The sequence below is a fragment of the Opisthocomus hoazin genome, chromosome 3 (genome assembly GCF_030867145.1).
Source record: "Opisthocomus hoazin isolate bOpiHoa1 chromosome 3, bOpiHoa1.hap1, whole genome shotgun sequence".
Classification (NCBI taxonomy): Eukaryota; Metazoa; Chordata; class Aves; order Opisthocomiformes; family Opisthocomidae; genus Opisthocomus; species Opisthocomus hoazin.
Window position 1 is genome coordinate 90869910 of NC_134416.1, and position 17865 is coordinate 90887774.

Sequence of the window (17865 nt, forward strand, 5' to 3'; positions counted from 1 at the left end):
GTAGCTGTGTTCCTGCAGGCGAGTTTGGGATTCAATGGCACACAGGAGAGACTACGGCTCGTCTTCCTCTACCGATCACATGTGGCATGGAGGTTTTCCCCAAGCCAGCATCTTGACTGAGAATTCCCAGATCTGTCCTTCAAACAGGCAGTAGATGATTGCAATAAACACAAAACATATGTACATGCGCCTGTCCCTTACAGGTCTGCTCACCCATTAACAGCCCCCAGCCTTCCAGTCCAAATGACCAGGAATTCATTTTCAACATAGTTTTGAAGGGGTTATCTATAATTTTTTTCCACACAATGTGTGTTTCCTTTGCAAAATCAAATTCGTGCTCAGAACCTGGAGCAAAACACAGAGGGCCATGGAGAAAAATAGATGTGTACGTTATAGAGAAACAGTGGAAAGCAGTCCTACAAATAAGAATGGCAATAGTCTACTTTGTGTGCTGCTTGCTTACAGCTACATAAACATTATAGCCAAAACCCTTTCTATGCTTACTACTGCTGTAAGAGAAGAGGAAATAAGCACAGTTTACTGCTAGAGGAATAAAGGCAGGGCCACAAATACCATGCATTATAGTTACTGAAAATAATACCTCCTCCTCTTAGAAGAGATGATGATCTTTCTTCTAGCTCAGTAATGCAAAAAAGGCTAAGTATTCCTCAAACCTGCTTTTTTTCTGAGCAGTTTAGAGGTTTACTGTTGCCAATGACAATCTCAAGTTGAAAGCACGCTGGAGGACAGGAGGAGAGTACAATCAGGAGAAATCGCAGCTGCAGTTTTGCCAAAAACTGGTCAGGAATGGGAGAATGAAGTAGAATTTGTCAACTCAACTGCGGAGCACGCCCTCATTATTCTGTTCAAGGCATCCGGTCTTCACAACCTCTGCTGTAAAACATCCTGACCAAAACTATGTTTTTGGGCAATGAAGTGGTGAATGGGTCTTCCCCATTTGAGACGGATTTCGTTAGCAATTGGCTGAGCAAATTCCCACTCCCAATGACAGCTGTGAACCCTGCTGAGGGCATCTGTCGGGTAGTTAATACTTGTTGGGAAGTATTGAAGTGTGTTTTGTTTACAAAAGGAATTCCTATGCTTGTTAACCCAGCGTTAAAGCTATCACGCCTCTTGTTTGTTTACACATAATGTTCTGTCGGTGTTGTCGTCGTTCACTTGCACCGATTCTCCTCTCTACGGGGGGCGAACGTATCAAAGGGCTTTTTTGATTGCCTTCAACTTTCAATTGAGTTATAGTAATACCAGACTAGATACAGAAAGGTTATTAAATAAAGTGTTTTAGAGACTGCTGGCCCAATTCTTTCCTTTCTAGCCAGCAAAAGTAAGGAGAAACTCCATGGAAGCTAAAATTCAAATGGATGTCAGTGTAAGCAGGACCTACAAGCACAGCTTCTGCACCAGCAGTGAAAGCTGAACAGCCACCTCTGCTCCTGTGGCTATCACTTCTTTAAGGAGCACTGTCCACCCAGACTCTGCTGTCCCTTTGCACACACCAAATCCCTTCGCCCTGCCGAGGCTGTCGGAACCGCGTTGATACTTTGGGGCTTGTGAAGGGATGCAAGGGTGAAACAGACACCAGCCTCTTTCAAGTTCTCTCAGCAGTATAAAAACTGGAGATACAGAGCTCTGCAAAAGTGGGAAAAGAGGTCACACCAGAGTATCTTTGCTAACAGCGCATCTCCAAAGCCTCTGAGGAAGTCTGTACTGCCATTTAAACAGTGAGCCCTTTCCCCAGGCCTGGCTCGCCACCACTCACGTGGCAAATGCGCAAACAAAGGTGGTTCAGGAACAAACAGCCCCAACTTCCAGTGATGAAGGAACCCTCCAATGTACCCTGTAAGAGCAAGGCAGAGGAGCATATCAGTGTAGGCATGGAGGATGATCGCAGGAACCCACTGCCTAGTTCACCAGTGGAAGATCTGAGGCAGGTTCTTCCACAAAGCAATCTCAAGGCCTTGAGCAAGCAGTTAAGGTTGCTGAGGAGTATGGAGACTATACCGCTTAGACATACTGCCTGAAAAATTTGGTGGCCTTCTACGATGGGGTTACAGCATTGGTGGATAAGGGGAGAGCAACTGACATCACCTACCTGGACTTGAGCAAAGCAGTTGACACTATCCCACACAACATCCTTGTCTCTAGATTGTAGAGACATGGATTTGACACATGGACCACTCGGTGGGTAAGGAATTGGCTGGATGGTTGCACTCCAAGAGTTGCAGTCAACAGCTTAATGTCCAAGTGGAGACCAGTGATGAGTGGTGTTCCCTCAGGTGTCGGTATTGGGACCAGCACTGTTTAACATCTTTGTCTGTGCCATGGACAGTGGGACTGAGTGCACCCTCAGCAAGTTTGCCGACGAACCAAGCTTTGTGGTGTGGTCAACACGCTGGAGGGAAGGGATGCCATCCAGAGGGACCTTGACAGGTGGGCCCATGCAGCCTCATGAGGTTCAACAAGGCCAAGTGCAGTCGTGCACACGGGTCAGGGCGATCGCAAGCACAAACACAGGCTGGGCAGCAAATGGATTCAGAGCAGCCCTGAGGAGGAGGACTTGGGGGTTTTGGTTTATGAGAAGCTCAACACAACCCAGCACTGTGCGCTCACAGCCCAGAAGGCCAACTGTATCCTGGGCTGCATCAAAAGCAGCATGGCCAGCAGGGCAAGGGAGGAGATTCTGCCCCTCTCCTCCACTCTGGTGAGACCCCACCTGGAGTCCTGCATCCAGCTCTGGAGCCCTCAGCACAGGAGAGGCATGGACTTACTGGAGCGGGTCCAGAGGAGGGCCACAAAAATGATCCGATGCCTGGAACACCTCTCCTGTAAGCAAAGGCTGAGAGAGTTTGGGCTGTTCGGCCTGCAGAAGAGAAGGTTGTGGGGAGAGTTTATAGCAGCCTTCCAGTACCTGAAGAGGCCTACAAGAAAGCTAGAGAGGGAGTTTTTACAAGGGCATGTAGTGATAGGGCAAGGGGTAATGGCTCTAAACTGAAAGAGGGCAGATTTAGATTAGACATAAGAAATTCTTTCCTATGAGGGTGGTGAAATACCAGAGCAGTTGTGGCTGCCCCCTCCCTGGAAGTGTTCAAGGCCAGGCTGGACGGGGCTTTAAGCAACCTGGTCTAGTGGGAGGTGTCCCTGCCCATGGCAGGGCGTTTGGGCAGGGGGTTTGGAACCAGATGATCTTCAAGGTCCCCTCCAACCGAAACCATTCTACGATTCTACGATACTCTCTGACATGCACAAATGGGCATGAGCGGTATGTAGGAAAATCATCTCCTCTTTGTCTACAGAAGCTGACCCCTGTGACTAACAACTGTTTAACTACATAGGTGAATATTAAAATTCTTGCTTAAATACCTGCAGAACTGGAGTCCGCTCTGAAAAGGTTCCTGACTGCAGAGTTCTCTCTTGCTGATATGTTTCAAAAGGAGACTGAAAAATATTTAGGCTCGCGCTCTCTTGTGGACACAGGCTAGGAGGACAGTTCTAATACAGGTTGGCTCAAGTGGATGCTGCTCATCAAGACAACGCACACGTCCTATGTAGATACAAAAGCAATTGCACGTTTTTGGATAACCACTCAGAAATTTTAGGAAGAAAACAGGAGATGTCACACAGCTGAATTTTGATGGTATGTGTCAACAAGCTCAGTTGGAACATAAAACCACTGTTGTAAACACTTGCATTCATGGATGAGTACTACAGGTTTAATGTTAAGTACGCAAGGATTTAATTTTGGCTTCTATTTGCAAACTAATATCTTGTGTAGTAAAATATTTTCCAGCAGTTACATGAACATGTGAGTTTTGAACAGCAGCAGAAGACACCAGTGTAATAATTACCATTACTCCTTTTTCGCAGGATCTCTCCTTCTCCCGGTGTTCTTCCATCAAACCACATAGGAAATCTAGCAGACGTTCAGCTCGTACGCTTATTAAACATGGTCCAAATAGGTCAGTACTGTTATGCATGCTGCTTTGGTGATGACATATTTCCTGTTCACATCTTGCTCCTCCATCCTATCCCAGTTCTGACATCAGTTTCCAAATATGTTTTCAAAGAGATGCAATTACCATTTCAGAAATACATATCTAACATAGCAGCTCACAAAAGCAAACATTTATCTAATACCAGATAAAATTAAGCTCCTTCTGGGTGTCACCTGCAGATCCAAAGTCTAAATCTGTGTTTGTGTAAGCCGATCTGGTGCTCCAGACTTCTTCCTGACATACACTGATGTGAAATGACAACAGCATGAGATTTTTATGAAATAATTTATTCACTTGCACGCCAGACATGTTACCATTCTTGTCTGTTTTAAGAGCCAGGGATTGTGATGGTACTCTGTACTGAAATCCACAATACATGAAAGCTTTCTACTGGAACATGTCGTTTTACAACACTTAAATTCTGTATTGATATTGTTACCTGCAAACAACTGCGATTTGGTAGCGCTACCCCTTCACAGGGCTGTGGCCGAGCGGCAGGGACGAAGAGAGAGCAGGCTTCCCAGGTATGCATCGCTTTGCAGTGGCGGAGCCTCAAAAGCAAGGTAAGGTGCCTGCATCAGACTTCTGCAGTCTTCAAAAGAAACTGTCAGCTGAAACCAGAACTCTGCTGTAGACTGAAAACACTTTCAGAAAGCAGGCACTTCCACTTTTGAGAGGCTGGTACCTGTGTGCACGATCTCTACATTTGCTCTCACACTAACCTCACGCTCTTCATGTCGAGGGTTAATACAGGCACACTATAAATTCTGTACACACGGATACGATTGCATCTCGCACGGCTGTATTATGGTAACACTCTCACTTTCACATTGCTAGTTTAATTTCTGCTTTTTTCTCTTTCTCTGACTAATGTCAAATATGTGATGTATAGATGAAGGACGGCCAACTCAACTCTTTTGCTTATCCACTGAATCTTATGCATATGGTTGTGCGCTCACAATGTAGAAGACAAAGGCGTCTGAAGAAAACATCCTCACTGTTTCAGATCAACTGCACACTGGTGACTCTTCTCAGTCAATTCAAGGTAATTACCACTTATTGGGGAAAAACAAATAAATGAAACAAATCAGCAACAAAAATACCACACAACTAAACTAAAAATATAAAACGAAAAGCATCTTGCCAAACCCACACGAGATGAAGCCAGGCTTCTGCTCATACGCAAGAGCAGTGACATCTTGTGGGGGCTGTGCAGAAGGGAGCTTACAGAGGGACAGAGCAAACTCGTCTGCAATGTTGTGTAATTAAAAGAAACACTACTTCAGTAGTTCATTTAATACATATACCATTAATAATATTTGGTAGAAATTATGCTTTATTGCTTTTATAATGAGGAATGAAAAAAAAAAAAAAGGCAGATAAATAGCTAGTAAGAAAAACTTCCAAAGCAAAAATGAATTGAGTGGAGTGAAGCCCACCTGGCTTTGCAGCAGCTTCCTCTGCTCTCCCAGGAAGTAGTTACATTGATCACTTCAATATTACTCAGCCGATATAATAATGGCATAAGGGCAAAGTTATAAAAGATTAAACAAGGAATTATGTTGTAAAGGCATACAGTCAAACATAAAAATGACATCCATATTAAGTGTTTTTTAAAAACACACACATAAATATTTAATAAATAAAGCATGGATAATTATATGCTGTTCCTTTCTACTGATTAATAGACTCTGACAGATTTATTATACGTACTTCTTGAGAAAGCAAAGTTATATCACAATGGAAAACTAAAATAATATATCCTACTTTCCATTACAATATGCAAGATCTGGACCCTTCAGATTGTATCAGAGTATATGAGCTTCTGGAACAAACCTTCAACCACTGTGAAGTGTCATAACCCAGCCAAGACACTCAACTCTGACAGTTTACAACAAGCAAAATGGGTTTGAATTTTTTTTTTTTTTTTTTAAACAAGTTCGCACCCAAACTAAGTTGTAAAAACATAAAATTTACATCTTGGAAGATGATAGATTTTCCTACCATAATGCTCATGTGTTTGTCTTATTTTCTTTTACCTGAGTAACCTAAGTAAACAGATTACAAGGCAATTTAAACATATTAGCTAATACAAGGTTTACTGGACTTCTCATATATAGAAATGTACTTTGACACTATTTGCAGTTTTACAAATACAAAATGAGTAAGAATTTTAAGACATATGTACTGAGCAGCCATGTCTTCGATACCTGTACAGATCAAGAGGTGCAGTGGAATTATGTACAGAATTTATCGTTTAATTTTTAAACAGCTTTTGTGCAACCTGGCTGTAATGTGCATTTAAAGAACTGCTGTCAACATCACAGATCTGTAATATTTACTGGTGGCAGAAATGGAGAGTACAGAATAGGACAACAGCTCCTAAAATAATACTGTGCTATGCAGACATCTGTACGTAATTCAAATAGTGCATATTACTCAATGTCCGATGAGGAATAACAGTTAGCTGCTAATACAGATGCGGGCATTTACAGGTATTAGGTTTGTCATAGCAGTATGGACAAATGAACTTTTCCACATATAAACATTAAAGGAAAGGACTTGAATTAGGAAGTTATGTAATAATTAAAGAAGGGAAGTTATGTAATAAGTAACAAAACTTTCAATTTAATCTGCAGAAGATTAGTACAGTGGAAAAAAATCCTTTACGGTAGCAAAAAAATCCTTCACAGTAGCAATGAAACCACTCAGAAGCACTGTCAAATGAAAGGTAATTCAGTTTTATCTTATAATCATGGGAACTGAAAGTAAAAAGAAAAAAAATCAACATGAAGAAACTGTAGTTTATCTCTGATATTTCTTGTTAGTGTACTTCTGTGTTATTGTACCTGTCAGATGCTTCCTCCTCTTTTTGTGCTCTGTCGCCTTCAATTTTTCTTTTTTTGTCAATTTCTTTAGTCCAGCATAAATTCATAAACACCTGCAGACTGGTGTGAGTGAAAAACCACAGCACTATCATTACTTTTACGAGGTAAGCTTGGAGTAACTCGGAGGAGAAAATTTGCGCTTCAAGTACTTGAGAATGTAAAGTGGAAGACAGCTGACGACGGTGATTGCTGACACTTTCCACAGGAAGGTCACCGTTGTGATAAAGGCAACATCTGCAGGAACAAAAAGGGAAAATCAGTAATGGAAGCTGCTAACACAAAACTGGAACTTCCACAGTGCACACTCAGTAAAGCTCTCTTAATTGTTTGTTGATCCTATTGTTCAAGACCATGCAAAATTAAAAAAAAAATAAAGGCAACAAAACAACAAGAAAGAGAAAGTTCACCTCAACATCTTGTTTTTGCCAACTATTCTCTTTAGACAGGAACTTCAGAGTTCCTTTACGGTCCTTACACTGTTTTGTAGCATAAAATCTTAAGAGAAACAGAATCTCAACTTAAAAGATTTTCTCATAATAAAAACTTAAGCCAGCTTATTTTTCTACTAGTAAGAACAATTCTTACCCACTATAGTACAAGTTCCCAACCCCAAATTCTGCCACTATTTTGGATCCTTTATTGCATATTCAGATTATTTTTCTCTGAAACAGTCACAAGTAGACTGAATGTTCACTAAAACCTTAGAGATTACACTAGACCCAAAAAATTTCAAGGGAAAACAAGGTAGTGACATTGCCACAAGCCACAGTGGAGAGCTATTTTTGGTGAGAAACATTAACGAGAATGGTGACACCCTACACTTGGTATGGAAATTTTTTGATGGTATTTGCAATGGTTAGGTCATAATTAATTATCATGGAAAGATCCCAGAACCCAGGTAACCTGAAGAATGGGGATTTCATTTTCTCCCATTATTTACAAGTATGTATATTACATAATTTACTACTCTCCAATGAATTTCTAAAGACTTCAAAAAGAATTCAAGAAAAGTTAAACTTCACCTACCTAAGAAAGCTCCAAAAGACACTCTGCCTATACCTGTTTCACAAAGATGGAGAATGAAAATGAAAGGATAGATTCACAGAAAATACAAAAGTTACGTGAAAAAAACCTCAAACAGGTTAGCTACACAAAAAGGAAACTAAAAAGATGTTAGTATCATTAACTGGAATATTATAGCCTTTTGCATGACAATCAGAATATTTTAAACAGCAAATAAACCAAAATATTTTGAAAATATAGAGGTTTTATATTTGGTCTTGTTTTAAGGTTGTAGGTATGAAGGCAGCTTTCTTACATTTGACTTCAAGGTATAACTTACTGTATAAACAACTCGATTAGAACTGTTTTAATGTCAATGAAAACTCACTTCAGAACAAACTTGATCAGAACTGTTTTAATGTCAATGAAAATTCACTTCAGAACATGCAGTAAAGAAATGCTTTACTGCTCCAATTTCACTCATTAAAAATACTTTGTATATTAGATTTCAATGTATAATAAACATGTCACACAGTTTTAGCCTAAGCCTGCTTAGACATACTTCACACCTACGTAATGCATCATAGAGACATGCCTAATAAGGCCGTTACGTGCAATTAATTCAGAAGCCTAAAAAATGATTTACTTCCGTGAGTCAGAGCTGTAGTGCAGTATCAAATATTTTTGTCTTTCTAATTTGAGTGCCCTCTCATACTTATGGCATCACTTCTTTGGGAGGAGGCGATGCTTGTAAGTAACCATTGAAAGAAAATTTATTTGCCACTGAAGTCAGGCACTATTGGACTGGATTGTTTTTTCCTGATACATGGAAGTTGTTCTATACCTTGAACTGTAAATTCTAACTTCAGTTTATACTACATTACATGCCCAAAAAAAAGCTCCCTCCCCCCAGTTATAATGTGACAGACAGGTAAGAGTAAAGCATTAAGCAGGAGTGAGACTGAAATGCAATTTTCTCAGATTAACTGATTAATAAGACACTGTAAAATGTATCTTTACAAAAGCCCATGAACTTGCAGCCTTTTCAGTACCCTTAATGACGAAAAATACAGAAGTTCCCGGGCTGCAAGAAGCCATGCAATCATTTACTTACTCAGTTGCTTGGACTTCTCCAGCAAATACATGAGGCGAGTAAAACACTCCCCTTCATGGGAAGGTTTGCAAGAAACAAAGTCCCCACAGCTTTTACACATCTGTGAACACCACCTGAAGGTGCTGCACAGGGAACACCACCGAGAAAGGATGGAAGGACTGGCTGTCACCAGGGCTAAAGACTTACAGAGGTTAAGCAGCAAGTTCTGCTCTATGGTATTCCTGGAAGCTTGGACTAAAGAGCCAGTACCTGAACCTGCTCTTGCTTGTTCCCTGCATTCATCATCTGGCTGGGGAGATGAAGGAACCAACCCAAGAATCTATATTAAAGAGCCTGTGCATCAGTGTCAGAGAAAACCAAAAGGGACTTTGGCAAACCTGAAATAATATACAAGTACCAAGCCCAACAGGGTTGTTTCTTCAGGAAAATTTGACTCCTGAGAAACCTGGGAAGCAGCAGAACACCTGGGACAGGCAGCGAAGCATATACTGATGAAATAATTATATAATGTAACACACTACCCTAGTGCTGAACACTTGGGACATGAAAGAGTGCAAGCGTAACTATGGGACTCCTAGAAACTACCATGCAACGTTTAATTCTGCTCTGAGAAGTGACAACTGCAGGACAACTCCTTACCCATCACCTCCTGGAAAACAAAGGGAAGGAGCTGGATTCTACTCCTTGTGAGGCATAATCCAAATTGTTATATACATTTCTGCAAAAGTTACATTTGTAAAATCACACTAAGACTGAGATGGTTGCTTTTACTGAAGGATAATTCGATATAAAAAGAAGTATGTCTTATTTTGATGCTTAGATCCCAGACTGCTAAGATTTGCAGTTAAAATGTCATCTTTCATCTTGTGAACTATGAACAATCAGAACCTTAAGACACAGTACCGTATGCTGCAATCTAAAGCAAAGCAAGCTTAATATAAGCATAATGTAATTACGAAAAAATTATTCTTATATAAAGTATCTATCCTAACAGCCTTCTGCCTCACTCTCTAGCAATACTTCAGCTCTTTTAAGCTTGTGGATTAGATCTAATGATGTCCACTTGGTCCAGCACACAAAATAATTCACCAACTCAGTGAAAGATCCTGGTTTTTCAAAAATCATATCCATTTCAATAGTGCAATCTCAAAGCCAATTTAAGGTATGCGGTTTGGACTATCAAGGTCACATCAAGGGTGGGAAAAGCATGTGTGGTTTGAGTAAAGTTTACCATCTGGATAAATCATAACAACAGGAATAAAGATTACCAAACTCTAGAAGAAAAGCATAAGAGAATATTTTAACTCAACATTAATTAAGCCTAATTTTATCTCAGTCATATCTCTTACAGAGAAAGCTGTACTTCACAAAGCATGACATCACCTATTCTTAATTTTAAAAATGAGAAAAACTATTAAAAATATAAAGAACAGTTCTTTGCTAAAGTATTTTTACTATTACTCACCAAAGTATTCATTTAGAAATGCAAGAGAGGCCACATAGCAGCCAAGACTGAGGAATTCAGCCACCACCATTAACCAGTGCCATGTTCGTATGGTCAGTGCAACCATCAAGAGCTCAGTCAAGATGAGGGCAGTGAAGGAAATGGCAACGACATGTACAAATTCAGATTCAAAAAGCAGCAGGGCTCCATACATCAGAATACCACCTAGGAAAGGCACACACAGTTAACAATACACCGAGCAAGGACATTTCAGTGTACCAGTTCTCACAACTGCACACTGAACATTTGATTGCTTATTATGAAAACCTGCCCAGTAGTTTTTTTTATAAGATAACACTGATCTTTCTAAAAGAACAGAAGTCATATATACTGTACTTTGTGCATGTGAAATAAAACAACCAAAGCTGTGAAGAAATAAAACTATTAGAAAATGAAACATCATTTATTGCAATTTATCTGATGAACTCCATTGACTTCATTTTGTCAAGTGCTACAAATAAATGAGATATTATTGAAAGTGTAATTATTTTTAACTGATCACATAATTTAGATTTCTTCAACAGCACTTCTGTCATTCCATGAAAGAAAACTAATGTGTAAATATATGCAATGGGATAAGCACTCATTAAAATTTTTCTGGATTAGCATTTAATTAAAAACATGTCCTTTTTTAGGTGACATGCATCAATAAAAATACCAGTCCATCCCGTGTTTTGAACAGGTCTGGCATACTACAGGAATATCAATTTACGAGATAAACAGAAAGCAATAAATATAACTGCTGATGAAATGTGAAGCTTTGGGAATTCAACCTGCAGCTGAAAAACAATATTGCTAATAGCAGACAAAGAAAAATCTCAGTTCAGTAAAACTAGGACTCTCTCCTACCTTGGTAAATACTGATTAAAACCCAGATGAGGAAGGTCTTAAATGACAAAGATCTTCCCTAAGGGAAACAAGTGAGAGGACAGTTAAACACAACATTAAAAAAAAATCTACTTAGTTCATACATTTTTAATAGTTAATCACTAGAGAGATATTTTACAAGTAAAATAAGCAGTCTTTGAAGTGATGTAGGCTAAAAAGCTTCTACTTGTTTTTCTGATTCTTCATTGCAAACTGGTCTAGAAATTGCACAAAGTCTCTAACTTCAGGGGTAGGACAGTTAAGACCTTAAACAGCAACGATATTTTACCTTGCAACGCTCTGCCTGGTTTTCAGAGGGATGATTCCAGTAAAATGAGTTTATTTTTCATTTAAAATGTCTTTATATCTGTTCTGTAAAATGTAGTCTTCAAGAAAAATCGCGTTGTGTATCTACTGACCTACACCTCAAGCCAAACTGTAGTTACTAGTCACTTCTAAATGCGGGATAAACTGTCTCTCTGCGTTCATAGAATAAACATATGACTACTGTAAGTTTTCAGCAAGTAAGTATTACCAAATACATTGTAAATATTCTTGTGATTGTGAATGTTGTAGATTGAAACATATGCAGAAATCAAAGAATAAATGCTATGCATGTGCATATGACTTGCTTTCTGTGAGGGTACTGATGAAATATGTTAGAACCACAGAGTTGAGAGGATACGCATTTAACGATAAAAAGGCAAACAAAGCAGCCATTTCAGCACAAAAGAAGGGATCGCTGGAACAGGGAGTTCTTTACAAAGAAAAGTGCTTCACTGCTGTAGAAAGAGATGAATTAGCTCTTCCTTCAGTATAGGCTAAAACATTTTCTTGGATAGATAGAGTTCATGGCAAGGTGCTAAACACATTTTCATAATTCTGTATAGTCTAGAATGTTGGTGGCATGCCAAACATACTGGAAAAAATTCTCTTACGAGCACAGAGAAACATTAGATTTTTTTTTTTTCCTCCTATGAGTGCCCACACATTTTCCTTTGAGTACTGGACACTGCTTCTGCCGTTGACCATAGCTCCCAATTAGTGAGATTCGTGAATCATAGATCGCTTTGGGTTGGAAGGGACCTTTATAGGCCATCTAGCCGAACCCCCCTGCAGTGAGCAGGGACCTCTTCAACTAGACCAGGTTGCTAAGAGCCCTGTCCAACCTGGCCTTGAACGTTTCCAGGGACGGGGCCTCCACAACTTCTCTGGGCAACTTGTTCCAAATCAGAATGAGCTCGAGTTTTGGTTCACCTTCATGGAACTAGCAGGGGTAAGTCACTCCTGAGCCTCTAGGGAACACTGCACAACAGGCTGTGAATCATCTTCAGATGAAAGCAGGGAGCCCTCTTGTGCTTCCTTTCAAATTTTCATCAGCTTTTCCAGCTGTAACTCCGTAGGAGCTGCAGTAATGGCGACACTGAATCAGTGCGTCCTCCAGGGTATGTGGGCACACCTCGCTCTCTGAACCTTGCTCATTTTCTCTTCTTATTGCACCGGAGTAAGAGTCTGTCAATGACTTGTGCCAACATATCTTATGCTTTTAAAAATCTAAAAAACATTTTCATCACTAGCATGTCCCAGAAAAGAAACCAATTCCTAGGAATACAATTATAGTCCGCGTCAACAGACGTTTGAATAACACTGGCTGAATAGCATTGGTAGAGATTTGCATTTAGAGTCCGTAATTTGAAAAATGCTATGCAGAAATATGTAGGCTTCACACTGTCATGACTAAGGCAGCATGATCTTAAATTGCTGTAATAAACACTCACAATGAGATTACCTTCTAATAGCGAAGTCAAACGTAGCACATAAATAACTTCTTGTACTACTCATTCACCATCATTCACTGATCATCATCTGCCCTACACAGTGCACTGAACTGTACTCTCCAGTTTCTCCACATTCTCTTTTTCTGTTTTTCATCTGAAGAGAATTATTTGGGTTCTACTTATTTAATATTTGTAGAGGTGCAACATAAGCTGTTAAACCCAGTGATTCAGCATCTCCCGTCACTGCCATTCAAGCCTAAACAAAAAACTTTGCCTGTATTCACCCATCTTGGGGGGTTTCCGAGTACACAAAGATGCTTTCAAATTCCATCAACAAGTTTCCACAGGCAAGCTCACAACTGCCTTTAGCAGGTGGAAGGCCATGCTTTTTTGAGATAAATCACAGGCTGAAATCTCACAAAGAAACTTTAAAGATTCTGAAGAGGTGAAAGAGAGAATCAAAATCTCCAAGAGATGAGAAAAAATTCTCCCAGACTAACATAGCTAATAGCTAATTTAGTACAATTAAAAAGACAAAAGCTCTGAAAAGTTTGGACCCTCTGACGACAGTCTGCTTTTGAACTTTTAGACACATCTTCAAAGCATCTACTATCCCTAAAAAGACTATCTGCTTCTGTCTTTGATCATAACTTTTCTAGCTAACAGTTTAAGATAGAGCAGAAGTACTTTCAAAAAACTTACGAAAACAGAATCTTGAGATTTGTTTCACTTTGAGGGATAGAGAAATGACACACTTTCATTCTTTGCAGGTATGTGCAAACACACCGAAAGCAGTATCTACAGATGATTCAGTTACGTGGTATCAATATCTTTTACTTAAAGCAAGTCAGCTTTTAGAGATGTCAGTAGTAATTTCTGGGGGATAGGGAAAAAACAAATCTATAAATTAATCTGCCAGTTAAAAAGGAAAAAGGAGCTGTCAAAAAGTGTGCATAAATAACTTCAGATCAGAGATCCTGGGGCCAGACTGAAAGCAACTTCTACATCAGCGTAACTTCGTGTTTTAATTACTTCAGTCCAACCACTGGCAACTTCACAAATGCATTAATAAAATTGAGTGGAATATTTGGTACCATGGATTATTTTCATAGTACAAAAGTCTACGTTATACTAGTTTTGCAACTGTCTTGCACGGAATGCCTTCAGAAAATTATGCTAAGAACTCCCAGTTTTGCACTGCAGAGATATCAGCATCGGTCTGTATCTGAGGACATTCATACCTTTGTGAGATCCTTATAAAGCTCTGGATACAGCAATGCCATTTCTGGCTTCACATCCTGATCCAACACTAGAGAGAAGACTGGAAACATGGTATATATGGTTGCATACCTAGGTGAAAGGAAAGCACATAAATTGACACTTTTGTACAATACGATTTTAAACTGATTAGTGAATTCAATTATTCCTTTTGTGTAAGTGGAATTAAACTGGTTCTTCTACCCAGTACTGAGGCAGTGTACCAGCACAGGTTTATACATGCAACCTGCTCTTGTGCTTCTGAAAGCTGCCAGTTGTGAGAAGTTACAGCGCTTTAATACATCCAAAAACAGTAAATACATTTCTTTCTTCTATATATATCACCCAAGCTTATTGCCTGTTACCATACTCCTTGTGCACTTCCACTTCAGACAACCAGTGCAAAGACCTGACATTTATATTCATCCACAGACAATGGCATAAAAACTGAAGAGAAAACAAGCACTATATTCTGGACATCACAGTATAGGTAGGTGGATGAACAAAAGTCTGAACAGCTCTGTGAGTGGCTTTGGATTTTAGTATGCACATGCCAGATGCACATTTTAGTCTGTACTTTCCGAGAACTTCGCACAACTATTCACCACCATTTTGGAGAGGTCTGCTCCTTGCCTCTGCAGAGTCTGGTGTAGGCACATCTCATTTTGGCTATCGTTTAAGTTATTATTAAGTTGTCATTGTTTTCAAGGAGTATAAAAAGAAGCTCTTACGACAGGAAGGGCAGAGAGTAGGGACAAACATGAAGCATTTCTGGGGATGCATAATGGACAAGCATTTAAGGGGACCTTACAAATGCTTATAAATATCTTAAGGGTGGGTGTCAGGAGGATGGGGCCAGACTCTTTTCAGTGGTGCCCTGCGACAGGACAAGGGGCAACAGGCACAAACTGAAGCAGAGGAAGTTCCAGCTGAACATGAGGAAGAACTTCTTCCCTCTGAGGGTGACGGAGCCCTGGAACAGGCTGCCCAGGGAGGTTGTGGAGTCTCCTTCTCTGGAGCTATTCAAGACCCGCCTGGACGCGGTCCTGTGCAGCCTGCTCTGGGTGACCCTGCTTCAGCAGGGCGGTTGGACTAGATGGCTCACAGAGGTCCCTTCCAACCCCTACTATTCTGTGATTCTGTGAATCTATGCATCCCCTCAGCTGTAAGACTTGGGGAACAGAGTTACTAAAGCAGCTTCTGCAACAAGACTGGGGTGCTTCTAATCCTGCATACAGTCACCCAAACAGTGCTACGTGGCAAACTTGGGTAGTGCACTCTCAGTGGAAATTTCATAGCCAGTAGCTTCAGTTCAATTTTTAACAGAAAAACCTGGGATTCTCACCAAGGCTTGCATGGCCATCTGTGTAACAGCTACAGACTGGGAGATTTCCGCTGTGGTTTTCAACCCGTATGTGAAAAAGGTTATATGGTATCTTCTTCTAAGGCTAGGCAGATCCTTCTCTTCAGAGAACTGGTAATGAGGTTTACCCCCTTGTATAACGCATATTCAACCTAGTTTGATTTTGCTTTGTAGACTCATTCCAGGTTTTGGTAGCATGCCAATGATAAATATAAGAAAAACGTGGCTGACACCAACTACAGGGTGTTATTTACAAGTTAGTTTGCTATATTTATTACCAGGTATCGTAACTCTTGGTTTTGACTTACCCTACCATTAGGAATCCTTGGTACAAGGGAACAGATGCAAAATAGAAGACTGATGAAAATACAGCCTACAAAAAGCAGATAATTATATATATTTAATATAATTCTATATACAAAACATTACAATACAGAAAAAAATAACAATACTGGTTGATTAAGATTTTGTGACATTTCAAAGACAGTCTTTTTAACTACTCAGAAAACAAAGTTTTAATTACCTGCATAGTTGAAATAATAAGGCCTCGGTGCATGACAAATTGACCAAGTGCTGCTGATCTCTTGTAACTGTTTCGACCATGTACCATCAGCAGCCTACCTATGTGTTTAAACTGTGTGATAGAAAAGTCAGCTGCTAGGGAAGCTTGTTTTCCCTCCTAGAACGAAACAAAAACATTCCAAATACGAAACCCAGTGTGAAAGATGTGTTTCGAATCTCAAAAGTCTAAGTGATAATTAATTTTAAAAGTCAAGTTTGCTCCTGCTTCAGGAATCAACCCTGCAACGAGACACCAAAACCAATTTTTTGGTGCATATTCTGTGATGCAGTAGCTGTACTACCTGTACTATCACCTATACTGCTTATTTCAGTTAAATGCTACACAAAAGTAACAATAGTATTTTCTGCTTTTCTTGCTTTTTGTATTTAAAAAGATAAAGCAGAGGACACAGAATCAAAGAAAATACTAGTTCAAAGACTAAGTGTTTTTATCACCTTACAGCATACTTTAATTTGAAATGATCAATTCACTACTGTTTAAGAATAGAGCTTCTAGTCCCACGTTACCATACTACTATATGGCACACATTTGAGAATGAAACTGTTCACATTACCTTGCCTTCAATTCCAATTCCACAGTCTGCTGCTTGGATCATGCTGACATCATTTCCACCATCACCTGGAAAATGTTACTGCAATATTCAGCTCTTCAGAGGTCTTACTCTCCTGGCCTTACAGTATTTTAGAAACCTCTTACACACCTTTAAATTCTTACAATTAATCTATGGATTATGATAAACTACTTCAGCAATCACGACATTTTCCCGTGGAATGAAGAAGATAACTACACCTCTCTCCTGGAACGACACTTTCTGCTACAGCTGCGTAATACCTGGCTGTCGATACAGAAGTCTCTTTGGATTTGTTTCAACTATTTCTCAATGGTGCCATCTACTGCTCGTTACAGATTTTAGCTACTGCAAATGAAGACACTGCCAACAGTTACCTATTGCACACGTGCGTTTCCCAGTGTGGTGCTGTAACAGTTTCACAATGTGAGCTTTTTGGGTGGGAGAACATCGGCAGCACACTACAGCAGGACACTGACAAGCCAGCTCTACAAATTCATGCTCATAATACTTCAGACAAACCTAAGGGAAAAAAATACACTTGCATTTACTTATGATTAAATACTATTACATGCAGTCTACACAAAAAAACAGTATACAAATTCTTTTATGAAGTTTTGTTTGCACAACATCCATCTGGGAGAAAACAGCTGACATTCTGTTTCATTTAGAGAGCCAACATGCCCACAAGCCAGCATTCCCAGAGAATGGTGGTGAACGGAGTTAAATCCAGCTGGCGGCCAGTCAAGACGGTGTTCCCCAGGGCTCAGTTTTAGGAAAGCTGCCCAGCAGAAAAGGACCTGGGGGTGCTGGTCGACAGCCAGCTGAACATGAGCCAGCAGTGTGCCCAGGTGGCCAAGCAGGCCAATGGCATCCTGGCTTGTGTCAGGAACAGTGTGGCCAGCAGGACGAGGGAGGGTCATGCCCC

The 17865-nt window shown here is 40.1% G+C and overlaps 1 protein-coding gene across 5 annotated transcripts in view; it reads right to left on the minus strand.

Annotated features, from left to right (window-relative positions):
• Positions 1 to 3753: 3753 nt before the first annotated feature.
• Positions 3754 to 17865, minus strand: part of ATP9B (ATPase phospholipid transporting 9B (putative)) — a 190851-nt gene continuing 176739 nt past the window's right edge. The window contains exons 22-31 of one of the 5 annotated variants that reach the window (XR_012763527.1): positions 17315 to 17459; positions 16923 to 16987; positions 16310 to 16465; positions 16095 to 16159; positions 14408 to 14516; positions 11371 to 11428; positions 10483 to 10686; positions 7928 to 7960; positions 6863 to 7135; positions 3754 to 5068 (exon numbers count right to left, since the gene is read on the minus strand). Coding sequence is in view for 2 of the 5 variants with exons in the window: in XM_075417049.1 (XP_075273164.1) it covers positions 6999 to 7135; positions 7928 to 7960; positions 10483 to 10686; positions 11371 to 11428; positions 14408 to 14516; positions 16095 to 16159; positions 16310 to 16465; positions 16923 to 16987; positions 17315 to 17459 (972 nt within the window). In the remaining 3 variants the exon portion in view is untranslated. Of the gene's footprint in view, positions 7136 to 7927; positions 7961 to 10482; positions 10687 to 11370; positions 11429 to 14407; positions 14517 to 16094; positions 16160 to 16309; positions 16466 to 16922; positions 16988 to 17314; positions 17460 to 17865 lie in introns of all 5 variants that reach the window. The other 4 variants (XR_012763526.1, XR_012763525.1, XM_075417049.1 and 1 more) reach the window with 4 other exon arrangements.